This window comes from Artibeus jamaicensis, unplaced genomic scaffold (assembly GCF_021234435.1).
Source record: "Artibeus jamaicensis isolate MK-2021 breed Jamaican fruit bat unplaced genomic scaffold, CSHL_Jam_final contig_233, whole genome shotgun sequence".
In the NCBI taxonomy this organism is placed as follows: domain Eukaryota; kingdom Metazoa; phylum Chordata; class Mammalia; order Chiroptera; family Phyllostomidae; genus Artibeus; species Artibeus jamaicensis.
The window spans coordinates 31,994,844-32,008,046 of NW_026521486.1; the positions used below are offsets into that span (position 1 = coordinate 31,994,844).

Below are 13,203 nucleotides of genomic sequence, written 5' to 3' on the forward strand. Positions count from 1 at the left end.
GTATATTGTACTGTTTACCACCCAAAGCCAATTTTAGTGAACTGCCTATTTTTTCCAGACTGAGCTTAACTATTCTCATTTCCTCTGGGAAGCTACCAAGCTACCTCCATTCCGAGCTACAGATATTTTCTCACTTAATAGTGTAGATGTCGGGGCCAGACTGACAGTGCCTAAATCTTGGCCCCACTACTGATTGTGTCTTTGGGTGAATCCAATAAACTCTCAGCTGCCTCAGCTATAAAATGGGGCTTAACAATGCCTACCTCAGGGGGTTTCTATAAACGGTTAAAACAAAACTGTATTTATTACGCCGCCTGGCACACAGTGAGCATTCAGTACACATGAGCAATTGTTACACTGCTAGACACCACGTTTTACAAATTATTTTCCTGTGCAGCTCACGGGAGCACAAGAACTGAGGCCTGCCCTGTTGTTCACGGCCTGAAACTATGCCCTGGGATCTAGCAGACGTGTGCTAAATAGTTGTTGAATGAATACCTGTTTACTAAAGACAGAGAGGGCCACAGTCATGATTATTCTTTCCCCCCAAATTAAGGACAGGGCCTCGCACACAGCAGATGCCCAGTAGGTATTCGTCCAATGAAGGAATGAAGGGAGACGGTCAAATGTGGAGGGAGCCAGACTTCGGACAGTAGTGTATCGAGGAGGCCAAACAGAGATTAAGGGACATTCCAGTTGTCTTTAATTTTTTTATTTAAAAAATAAAATTATAAACAAAATACAGAAAAATATTGACACCTGTGATAACAAGAAAACAACTCCCAGTCTCTACGGCGGTTTGTTATCCTGGAAGAGCAAAATCATGAGTTTCATTGAGAAATTTCATTGTGCAAAGGAGGAATGTACTTTTTTAAGGTTCATTTATAATAGGTATTTGGCATTGACAGAAAAAGTATTCCTATTATACATTCAACATTTTGCAGCATATTTACATTCAAGTTACACTTCCAAATTCTATGCCAAATACAGCCTAACTCACCATCAAAAGTCCCTAAAATATGACTAAAATTCTATTTGATAGAAGTACATTATAATTTTATTAGAAAATAATTTTATGTTCCGATTAGATCATTTCTTTTAACCATTTCAAAAAAAATTCACTGACCTTTTCTTCCCTGTTGAAGTCAAGCCTCTTCTATACAAATTAAGCACCAACTGAAATTTGGCCACTTAGGTTATAATTTTTCCCTCCCTCCTTGGAGATATCATTAAAGCTTCCCATGAAAGAGCACTGGCACTGACACATTTGTCTCCGTTTGCAACAGCTGGGACACACCATGGATGTGGGCTGCGGAGTTCTAACTTCTTTTTAAAAGAAGCAGCACGGCTCCCTTTCAGTTGTGACCAAATCCTCATCAAAACAAAACACACTGAGAAACCCACACAGTTTTCTGAAAACTTTTCTCCATTTTCCCACAGGTCCCTCAAATTGAATATTTCTTCATTAGCAATTTGTGAATCTGTTGCTTAGCTTTTCTAAGTCATACTAGGGTGGCTATCCTAGTTTCCTGATGATTTTCCCATTTCATTTTGTACATTATGATTTTATTAAAATCAACATAAATTCCAAGTATCTTCCACCTTTGCTACTGTTGTCTGAGAACTTAATTTACTGAAGGGTCAAGATTCCTTGAGGCCTATCTGGGCCTGGCAAACAAAATGTCAAGATTAGAAAATTCTCATGCCTCCAAGAGATGCTGGACTAATCAAACCCACTCATAATGCACCGATTCTTCTTTAATTATCTCAAATTAAGTTTAGTTTTTAAAAAGTCTAGGAAGATACTTAATGACACAACAATGGAGACAGACACACTCCTTTGGCCGAGCCCTTCCCGATGCACCTCAGGTTGTAACTTCTCCTCCAGCACAGGACGACTGGCAGTGGGCAGCGGGTTGCTGAGTTGACACCACTTCTAGTTCGGATTCCCGAACAAAAACCACTGCGTCACCACTTACATTTATCAGACACTGCGCCTGTAAGGATGACAGGACAAATCTGGTCACAGATTCACCAATACAGTCATACTCTTCTGTCACGGTAGGGGCACCACTGTCATCAGAGAAAAGATAGTCCAGGAGAAAACCGAGCAAAGGATAAGAAGGCAATTCACAGGAAAGAAAACTCAGAAAAGACACTATGGTAGTCATTTATTTTTTAAAGGAATCTTTAACAATGTTAAGTGGGTTATCTTAACAAAACGGAAAAAATAAACTTATTCTAAAATTTAACCTAAGCAACACTCCTTAGCCCCCATGAACAGAATTATACTTACTAAAAAATAAAAAATAAAAACCCAGTATGGCCTCAATACGACGTACTCTTCACCAGCATGGCAATTAGAACCTGACAGCATCGTAGTCCAAACCAGAGGGCATTTTTAACTGTCCCCAGTCAGCCACCACTGTGTTCCAAACACCCACCAAGAAGAGGAGTAAATTAGGAGCAAAACTCCCAGAAGTGTTTGGGAGTACTAACTAGTCACCTGGGATGTGAAAACAGCATCTGACCTAGGCATGACCATGGTTATTAATATATGCTTTAGAACATGTTCTAAGCACAGAGAATCGAAGGGCTCTATAAAGAACCAATCTCTTTTGCAGGGGAGGGTGGCAGGTGGGAAGGCTGTGAGGGAAATCCGCAGGTTCCCGGGCAGAGATAACTGCGTCTTACCTGGTTCTTATTTGGATTCTCCATGAAGACGCACTGCTTCATTATGTAGGAGACAACGGCATTCCCTCCCAATGCAGCAACATGCGCTCTCACCATTGCGAACACTTCAGCGATGAAAGCGTGGAGAAAACCACTGACTCCTCCTTCCTACATGGTAACGCATAGGAAAATCAAACTATATACATGTATGCACGAATGGATATAAAATGTCAAAGAATAGATACTAAATCATCTGCAATTATGTTCATATAATGGATAATTTTAATTTCCTTCATAAGGATTCACTGCATGAAAGAACAAACCTTTATTCAATACATGACTATGATAGAGATTATTATCCTTATTTTTACAAATGATGCAACTGAAGCCCAAAGAATTTGTAATATGCCCATGACTAGCTATGATCACATGGCCAGTAAGTAAATGGCAGAGCAGGAATTCAAATTGTTCCTCCATCTCCAACCTCTCCCTCCATCAAATCGTTCCCATCCTCGTTCAAATAAATTGACGATAAACATAAACAATAAACCTCCGTGCTGAACCAGGTTCCAGTCATGCTTGCCTTCTGTGAATTTCTCAAAGGTGTCAAGTACTCCTCCTGCCTCAGGGTCTTTGCACACGCGGTTCCTGAAGGCTCCAGCATTGTTACCCACCTGCCTACCAGGGGAACTCATCCAAGTCTTTGGGTCTGGCTTACATGGCACTTCCTTAGGGACACCTACCCCAACGACCAAATCTAAACGCAGGTTCCCCATTATATTTTCTGATGGCCTCTGTTTTCTTTCTTTTATTACTTACTATCACTGACAGTGATACAATTATTTATTTAGTGTCCATCATGCTCCAGTTCCACTAGGGCATGGTACATTCCATCAGTTCAGGGACTCTATCTGCTTTTTTCATAAGCTTATGGTAATACTAGCTATTATATGAAATTTGGTAAGTCTAACCTAGAATCAATCCAGACAGGTTATAGGGGACAAAAGAGAGATGTGGCAAAAAAAACCCAAACAAACAAAAAAAAACACACTTGTTTGGGCTTTGTCATTAATATCTTCAATCACAGAGAAAATTCACAAAAATACTGAAGTAACATCTATGAAAATTACCTCCCGTAGAGAAGTGGTTTCCCGAATGAAAAACATGTTAATTATCCCGAGGTACTTAGTTATTTTTGCTCCAGGAATGAAAGAAAGAGGTGTCATCTTAACAACCCCAACTGTGGAACTGGCGCACGGTGGGGCAGAACGACTGCGGAGGTTTCCTTCGCCCACTGGACTCGCTTTGTCAACTGTCACAGCTAAAATTGGAGAGAGCACAGAAAGCCCCCGGGTCAGATGCCAGCAACTCAATCGTTCCCCAGGGTTTCCGAGAAAGCGGTGACAACACTCAGCTGTCTGTGAGGCTAAGCCGTGTCATGAAAGAAAAGAAACTGTCATGCATTGCATGCGATTAAAACAGAGAGACAAAGAAAAACATGAGAGACAATGCTGGAATGGAATTCTTTTGGAAGAAAAATGGCATTCCTGCAAAAGAAAATGTCGATGCGGTGTAGTTACACATACAATGATCGTTACAAAGTGAAGAAAAGAAAAAGCGGCAGAGCAATTAAAAATTATCTGCTGGAGGAACAAATTATTACAAAGAGAGTGTGAAAGTTGTTCCATTTCCCAGTTTTTCCATATTTTTCAGACCACTTCATCATTCTCAACTTGTAGATAAACCTTATGTGAACTAGTTGTGATAGATTTCTTTTCCAGACCATCAAACTCGTAATTTTAAAAACTTAAAAATGACCTTGGCTGTCTAAAAGTTGATTGGTGATAAAATAATAGCTACTGATTATCAAATAACTAGTATAAGCCAGACACACACATACATATATATATATATCTAATCCTTACAACAACCCAGAAACATAGATATTATTATCCCCATTTCCACACGAGGAAACTGAGGCCCAGAGAAGTTAAATAACTCGCCCAAGGTCACACAGCTATTAAAATGGCACTGCTAGTATTCAAAACCAGATCTGACTGGTTCCATATCCTATGATCTTTCCTCTAAAACATAATTCCTTTCCTTTTAATGTACTTAAATACATTTACCTCAAATCTACCAAAACACTTGGAATATAGATAATGAACATATGATGATCTTGGTTCTATCAGTGAGATTAAGAGATAAGTACTCTCTCTCCAGAAATACCTCATTCTATCAGCCCTCTGGATATCACACTTAGAAAATTGACACATGCCATATGCTAGATAGTAACTTGCGTCCTGGAAGAGTATCTCTTCAAAAAGAGAGTTGAAAATTTCCTTCTGCTAGAATAATATAGTATCTATTCATATACTTTTAAGAACACTGTCACCAGAAATAAAATTTTAAAAACACAATTCTACAGTGAAAACTAACAAATCTAAAGGCCCTTCAATAACTTTTGCTAAATGACCATCAGTCTGCAGCTTTCACACTCCAAAACATGATTGATTGGCAATGTTATCATTGGGCAGAAAAGTCTGGCCTTCACCACTGGGAAATCAGAGATATGCTTCTCAGATCATAATGTGGTAGAAACATCCGCCTACTTGTCTTAATTGATCCGCGCCTTATGGTCTGAGCTTTCAGTTTAATGAGCTCTATCCAGCTGCTGCATCTGTCTGCAAAGGAACTGTAATCAACTGACGTTGCTGGAAACACAGACAGAAAACAAAAGAAAAAAATATGTATGACGTCTTACTCGTCATAACACTCCTTCTAATGATGTAATTTAACTGTTACACAGAAAAAGAACGGTCCTTTTCAAGTCAGACAAGAGAGACAGTAAAGAGTCAAGCTTGAGACACTGATTTGTCCAGAACCAGTTTCTCAGTGAGCGGGCTGAGCGTCTTCGGTGATGTCATGGTTGTGTGATCTCTTGGGGAAATAAAAGTGGGTTTAACAGAAGTGTCAGTGAAAGGACCACGTGCTGTGTTTGAACTAACTTCCGCCCCAATTCTTTTTAGTTTATAATGTCTTAGCTGTTGATATTTTAGAACTTTGATTTGTAATCCCACCTTTCTGAATAACCGCCTTTCCTATTTCTACCATAAAGTCAGAACTAAAAATAATGAGAGCCAAATGTTGAAGAATACATGAAAATATCTCTAGTTGATTTATCTTTTATTAAAATACCTTCTTTCTGCCGTGATCAACAGGAAAGCCAAAGGGTCGTTTCTGTCCATATTTTCCTTCCATGGATGATTTTGGCAACAAAGCTCATGCTAATGGTGTAGGTGGCAGGTGTGAGCCTAACAAGTTATCCTTTTAAAGAGAATAACTTTTACTACTATTGAGCTTTAAAAATTACAGAAAACCTAAAATTTAATTTTAGAAACTGGAATACTATGAAAATGCTAAAAAATGAAATATTAGTTTCATTAATATTTTTGAGACACATTCTAACTACAATAAAGCCACATTCTGGTGTCTATTCCACTGTCCAGTGCATCTCTCCAATGTCTGCACGTTTATGCACCACACGCTAGAATCTCGCACCTTCGGTGACTATTTGCTTAATTAGATGAACTCACCTCTCTGTGCAGCTGGTATACCTGAGTTAGAACTTGCAATCTCCAGGTGTTCTAATAAGACAATATGAACAACATTAGCTTGGATGCTAAATACAAGCCAGTATCTCTTCTTTGCTGTTTGTAAATACTCTCTATAAGCCAGATGAATCGGAGGCAATCTTATGGCTTCATTGTAAAAGCAAACCAACAGAATTATTAAGGTTTAAAATGCAATTTCTATTGCTATATACGAGTAAAAACTAGCTCAATTAATAAATACCATGCCAAAGAAGACAAAAAGAGTTTCAGAAACTTCATAGACATGAGAAAGTATAAACACACTAGTAAAATGTTAGTAGGATGAAAAGAGAATGTGAGAAGACTGAGCAGAGAAAAGGTCAAGGTATTGGGAAGAGAACCGGAAATGAAACATGCAAGGGAAATACCTGTTGGTGAGAGAACTATTAAGGTTGAAAACTACAGACAAAGCAGTGACCGATGTCTCACAGATAAACACAAGCTCCTTACTAGCCAAAACCCCCGCTCACCCACCTTACCACCAACTCCTTCAGTCAAGGACTTCGCTACCAACAGCTTCCTCTGGTGGTACCAAAACTTTGCGGAATGAAAAAGTGACTGCTCTCCATAGAAATAACCAGGGATCCCAATCACTTCCTTTCCAGTACCTCATAAAATAGCATCCAGAATTTTCTCAGATATTTTATATTTTTATTATAGGTATTTAGGCATTGTGTAAATTTAAACAGTACTATTTTTAAAATCATTTATTTCTAATGTTCAGGCTTTAGCCCCACTAGCATATTTAAATTTTTGTTTCAAAGAATTTTATAACTGAAGGAGGAGTGTTGTCGAGTTACAAATAACTCATAAGGAACACTGAGAATTATTTGGGTCAGCCTTTTTTTTTAAAAATTACAAACTAAGTAAATATTTTTGTCTCCGCCTAATGTGTCAATATTTTGGTAACATTCTTAAATTGATAAAAGTGATACTTTTCAAAAGTATGACTTGTACAAAACGTTTCTGATAAGTAGATGCAACGAAGTATCTCCCAAGTCCCACCCCTCCCCCATTTCACAGGTCGAGTGACCGCACTAGCTGACGCTGAGTGGTCGACCTTGCTCTTACTACAGTACTAAGCTAAAGAATAAACGGGACCACCAGGTGGGCCCGCACCACGCCTGTGAGGGTGCTATGCTGTGCACATGCCCTGATAAACACGCCCGCAGACTGAACAGGTAGGCAGGGAGGTGTCCTCTGGACCTAGGACCCTGAGGGGCCCTGGAAGCCCAGGAGAAGGTGGAATCTACAGGAGGAAGGCCAGAACGGAACTGACATCCGGAGGCTTACCAGATCTCTAGGGACATCTGGGCGCGAAAACAGACCCAGTGATGGAACGGCAAGAGGCCTGCCCTGGGTTACACGTCCCAGGAGGGTCCCGGGCTCTCATATGCCCTTGGTGAGTGTAGAATTACAGAAAATACAGTCAGCATTAGGAATTCTGTGCAAGTTTTTAAAATATGCGGGGAGGGGGAGGCAGGAGGGGAAGCAAAAAAATGTGGAAATTACTAAAATGAAATTATGTTCTATACCTCAATAATATCTGGGTAATGTGGGAGTCCCCAGTAGCAACTATATATAACTTAATGGCAAATGCCCACAAAAAGAACTTAAACATAGAAAGCATCTGTTTCCATCTCTAAATATACATATAGCAAGTGAACAATACAAAGGTATATAATAGTATGTAAAATCTTTGTATTTTAAAAAAAGGAAAAAATAAGAGTATTTTACAAAGACAGGTGATAAGCTATGAAGAGCTGTTGCCTTGCCCCAGCTGGTGTGGCTCAGGTGGCTGGAGCATCGTCCTGCACGGCAAAAGGCTGGGGATTTGATTCCCCATCAGAGCACATACCTAGGTTGCAGGTTCCATCCCAGGTCAGGGCATGTATGGGAGACAACCAATCGATGTTCTTCCCACACACTGGTGTCTCTCTTCCCCCTCCCCTCCCTCTAAAATCAATAAACATTTTTAAAAAACAGAATGCCTCTTGAGAAGGGAAATGAAGGGAAAAGGATGCTTTATTGGACTATATCATTTTTTGGTAGGATTTGAATTTTTCAGCATGTGCATTTACTACTTTCCTCATAAAATTTTACAAAGGATGGGGAAGAGAAAAAAAATTTTTAAATGTTTATTCCCAGCCCTCAAATATGAGTGTTTGAATTAAAATCTGAAAGAAAAACCCAAAGTTGTAAAATTGAAGACATTCATAAGAGAAAGGGTGAGTTGAGAAGCTTTATCTCACTTAAGGAGAGCAGGTTCATCTTTAATATGTTTGCTATGATCTTAATTTTTTTCTTTGAGAAAAGGCCCAAGATGAGCTAGTCCTGGCAGCAGGCAAAGAGCAGCGCCTAGACTGGTCTGAATACCTCCAACATCTCATGACCTTGGGCTCTGAGCCACACCAACTCTGTCTGACTACAATCTGCCTTCCCAGCTAATAAGCTCTACAGAAGAGCAGGTACTACAAATATAAATTCATTGAAAAACTAATAATACTGGTTAAAAAGAAATAAAAAAACATATATAATCTCTAAGCCAATACTATAAAAAAAGACAACCCTTCATATATAGGAAAATAAATCTTATAAAAAATCTCTTGGGCTTGGTTGAGGGCTAATGCTTATTTGGACCATTTGTACATCTACGTGGAAGAGTTTGAGACTGTGTGAGGTCCCCATTCTAGCTGCAAAGGGAGTCCCAGGCAAGCCACATGGCAACCTGCTTCTCTTATAATTCCTTATAAAATACAAGGAAAAGATTCTTTTGCTTTTTAAAAAAGCACAAATAAGTGATAACCCTGTTATCCCCAAATGACCTGAGAAAGTTGGCATGGCAAACAGAACGTGCGGTTTTATTACTCTCCTAGCACACTCCAACACTATACAACAAGCCCTGGTGGTACTGGGGTGGGGACTAATGTACGTTAAAAGCAGTTTAGTGAAAATGAGTAAATTGATGACAAAAAAAATGTGCCAAGGACTCTTCCTCCTTCAATGACACATGCTCCTCCAACTCTTCTGCAGTTTGAGATGTCCCTATCCTCCCAAATAATGTGTCACACCAATGACAAAGATGCTGATCGGCTATGATACAGTTCTACGCTGACTACTCACTCTTCTGACCATTTATTCACTTTACATTGTTAGAATTCCCAGATCATCTTTGCTCTGAATAATTAAACAATATGTGAGACAATCTTATCTGGTCATCTTAAGAAAATTACTAAAACTGAAAAAATTCCTGGGAATTACGATAAGATCCGCTGGCAGGTTAAAATGTATGCTATCAGGAGTCTTTACAATTCATGCTGTATTTTTCTATTTAAGCATTCTTAGTTTAAGTTAGTATGATCAAAATTTGGGTTTATGTTCCTCTAGGCATTTCCACCAACCTATAATGCATGGATTAGATGAGTATTATAACTATAAAATCTGGCTCAATGACCAAGTTAAAGGATATAAACTTTGTCTACAATGATATTCAAATATGAGCGGATTGAAAATGGAATTGCCATATTATAGTTAAAAATTATTAAGGCACAGAGAAAGCTATTAATACTTCAATTTGGACAGTCCACAAGGGAAAAATATTCAACTACAAAGGTAGTACCTACTTTAGAGGTCAAAGATGATTAGCTTTTCTATCTGGGTTTGTTAAAGCTTCCAACTAAAGGTTCACAACATCCTAAACCACCTGCCCTTTTTCTTTAATTCCTTTGTACTGTTTTCCTCCTTTCACTACCATCTCTTTCAGTGTCTCTTCCAAATAATCCCTGTTTTCTTCCAGTTCCTTGTTTTCATTTTTCTTTGCTTTTTACTACTTCTCCTTCTGATTCTGGATTTCACTATCCTCAATCTGCCTTAAAGAAGCTGAGATCCTTTAACCCTACTTCTCCATCAATTCTCTTCCTTCCTATTTCGGGGGTAAGTTTTTCACACATTTTCCACTCTTTAGTTTCTATTTTTAGCTCCTTCTCCTTCCCACTCCCCTCAGCCTCTCTCCCTTTCAGAATCTCCCATGGATTATTGTGGTAACCAATAATACAGAGAACTTTTTATTGTTCATGCCATCTGGTCATTGAGACAAAATACATTTTAAAAAGAGGGAGAGAGACAAAAAAATACATGCAATGAATTGTTAACATATAAAAGTATTTCAGTTAGTATAAAGAATTATATATACTTGTAAGAACTCAAAACCATTAGTTGGCATGGAAAAAAATGAAAGCTAACAAGAAGTTTTTATAGAGTTGTAACTCTAATTGCTAGTTTAAAATAATGTGAGGCAGGTCGTTAAATTTAAAAAGTTACACTACCTTTTAAAATCAAATTTGATTTAACAAAAAGAAAAAAATAACTCTATAAGTCTACATAAAAAACTTCTGAAGTGGGCACCTGATTTTGGCATACAACGTTTGAGAGGAAGCCCACTCATTTCCCTCTATAGTGCAGTCCAGATTTCGGCCTGCCCTTGTCACATCAGTCGGCAGTTGCTTGATGAAAAGAGGAACCTTGCTAGCCTCTAGCTTGTGCCACTGAGCATGAGGAACGCGTACCGCAAAATGAAAACAGCAACGAGGTGGGTTTAAAACTTTTCTTCTATCCAGTTTTATCCAACAATATATAAAAACTAATACTGACTTAATTAAAGCTTTTTAGTCTTAAAACTCTCACTTTCAGTGAAAATGACTGTCCTATTATAGATAAGTTTATGAAGTATTTGAGATATATTTACAGCAGTATATAATTCATATACTTTTGTCATTAATGTAAGTTCTTAAGCTCTATAACATGGTATTTAATAGCTCCAAATTTACATCTTTAGAAGTACATCCAAAGTAATATGCTAACATTTATGAAAATTACATGTATAAAATTATTGAGATCAACTAGTTTATGAGAAAAATATTACTGATTTTTTTAGATTTACCCAGATTAGATTTACTCAGATTCCCCATTTTTATTATATTGCTCTCTTCTTTTCTATACATATCATTTTTAAAGTCTCCTGAAACTATTTCAGAGAAAACTTAAGTGTAGACATTAACAGTCAGGAAAAACATTATGCAAGCAGTATAAAAATTTGCTACAGCCATTTTGTTTTCATAACACAGCCTCATGTGAAAATAAGTAATTTATGTCAATGCCACATCATCTATGATCCTCACAATAACCATGACCTTCACATGATAATGTCCTTTAAGAAATTACTTCAGCTCAGCACCTTTTAATATTTAAAATCAGAAAAATCAAGACAAGGTAACACCAAGTCAACCATAAATTTGAGACATAACTCAAACTGTTTTGTCACCTTGAGAAACAAAACCAAATATAACAAAAGTTGGAAGGACAAACTGAACATAGATGGACAATTCAGGCCCAGGCTTAGTCTACACACAGAATTAGGATACATGTAATTGTAGCATCTTTACATGATATTCACTCATCATCAGTAACACAAAGAGAAAAGGTTTATCTACAAGTGAAAAGATGTAAGTATTAATAAACATAACTGTGCTTAGCTCTTGAAACTTCTCTGTCAACATAAAAGGAAACAAAAATTTTAACAAATCATTCTGTTTGTGATAAGGACATGAGAAATAAATGAGAACCCAAAGTTTTCAGAATTTAAAATAAAAAAGCTCTATTGGCTTAGCTAACTGAACTAACAAAACTGTAAAAACTATATATTTATTTACTTCTTAGTAGTGGTTGCATATAAGAAAGTCAAAGCGTTTCTGAGCATTTATTCCTAGTACTGTTACCTCTTTCTTTTGCTTATTTCCTCTAAATTGTTATAGTTTAACTTTTTGCAGATATTTCTATTCTCTATTCAAAGCCTTTAGTTATAATGCTCAGTTACTTCAATCGGGTTATAACTCTATTATAACATTTTTCAGACCTTTTCAAAACTCATCCTATTCTCTAATCTTGAAAAGCATTTTCTTTAAGATAACTTTTTCAAATGTATTTGGTGTAGCCCATGTCCTCCTGAAAAGACTTTGAGGGAGCAAAGACAATAAATAAGCATGCAACACAAACCACAATTTACAAAACTATTTACAACAGGTACAGATAAACTTTGTGATGTTTACTGATGATTTAGAAATGTAATAGTTAAGGAAAAGCACATAGGTTTTTCAGTTAAGCACTTAATATAAAAAGTTTTATATGCATTAGTAGTAACTGTGATGATACTGATCATTATGAAGATGGTGATGATGGCGGTAATAAAGGTGACATCATCTGATTCCGTTGTTTTCCAACTTTGAAACACGTCTCTCAAACAAAGTCACATACAGAAAACAGGTAAAAAGCACACTGTAATGAAGCCGCTCTAGTGTGGATGGAGGGTTGGGGGTCCAGAGACCTATCTGCCCACTCGCCTGCTGTCCCCAGTTCCTCCCTGCCCACCCGCCTCCTGGGAAGTCAGGAAGCACCTCTGAAGAAATTCCATGGTTTACAGATTATTGGTTTAATTGATTAGAAGCTATCTGGAAAATAAGCTCAGTGTGACCTTAGGCATAATTTAGGTTTTGATTTGTTTTTAATAAGAAGAATAATAGAGAAACCCAAAGAATTTAAGAATTTTAAAAGCTAGAAGGAACTCCAATCCTTTCACATTTTACAGATAAGAAACTGCAGTTTAAATTGGCCTGAGGTCTCACACCTATCAGCAGCAGAACTGAGAAAAGATCCCAGGTCCCTCTCATTGCACCCTAAGATGAATAGGAAGTATTTTAAGTAGTATTCAGATATTACTTAATCTGTTCAAATTCTTCTTTGTTTTTCAGTTCACACAGAATCTTTTGAACAAAACATACTAATGACAAGAAATACTAGTTATAATAATCTCTGAAAACATTTT

At 37.5% G+C, this 13,203-nt stretch overlaps 1 protein-coding gene across 6 annotated transcripts in view; it reads right to left on the reverse strand.

Moving 5' to 3' along the window:
• Nucleotides 1–696: 696 nt before the first annotated feature.
• C2CD5 (C2 calcium dependent domain containing 5) overlaps nt 697–13,203 on the reverse strand; it is an 88,534-nt gene continuing 76,027 nt past the window's right edge. For 2 of the 6 annotated variants that reach the window (XM_037144809.2, XM_037144804.2), the window contains 5 exons: nt 6,270–6,320; nt 5,286–5,387; nt 3,804–3,994; nt 2,695–2,841; nt 697–1,997 (listed from right to left, as the gene is read on the reverse strand). In XM_037144809.2, the coding sequence (XP_037000704.2) occupies nt 1,866–1,997; nt 2,695–2,841; nt 3,804–3,994; nt 5,286–5,387; nt 6,270–6,320 (623 nt within the window). In that variant the 3' untranslated portion in view covers nt 697–1,865. The remainder of the gene's footprint in view (nt 1,998–2,694; nt 2,842–3,803; nt 3,995–5,285; nt 5,388–6,269; nt 6,321–13,203) is intronic. The other 4 variants (XM_037144808.2, XM_037144810.2, XM_037144805.2 and 1 more) reach the window with 3 other exon arrangements.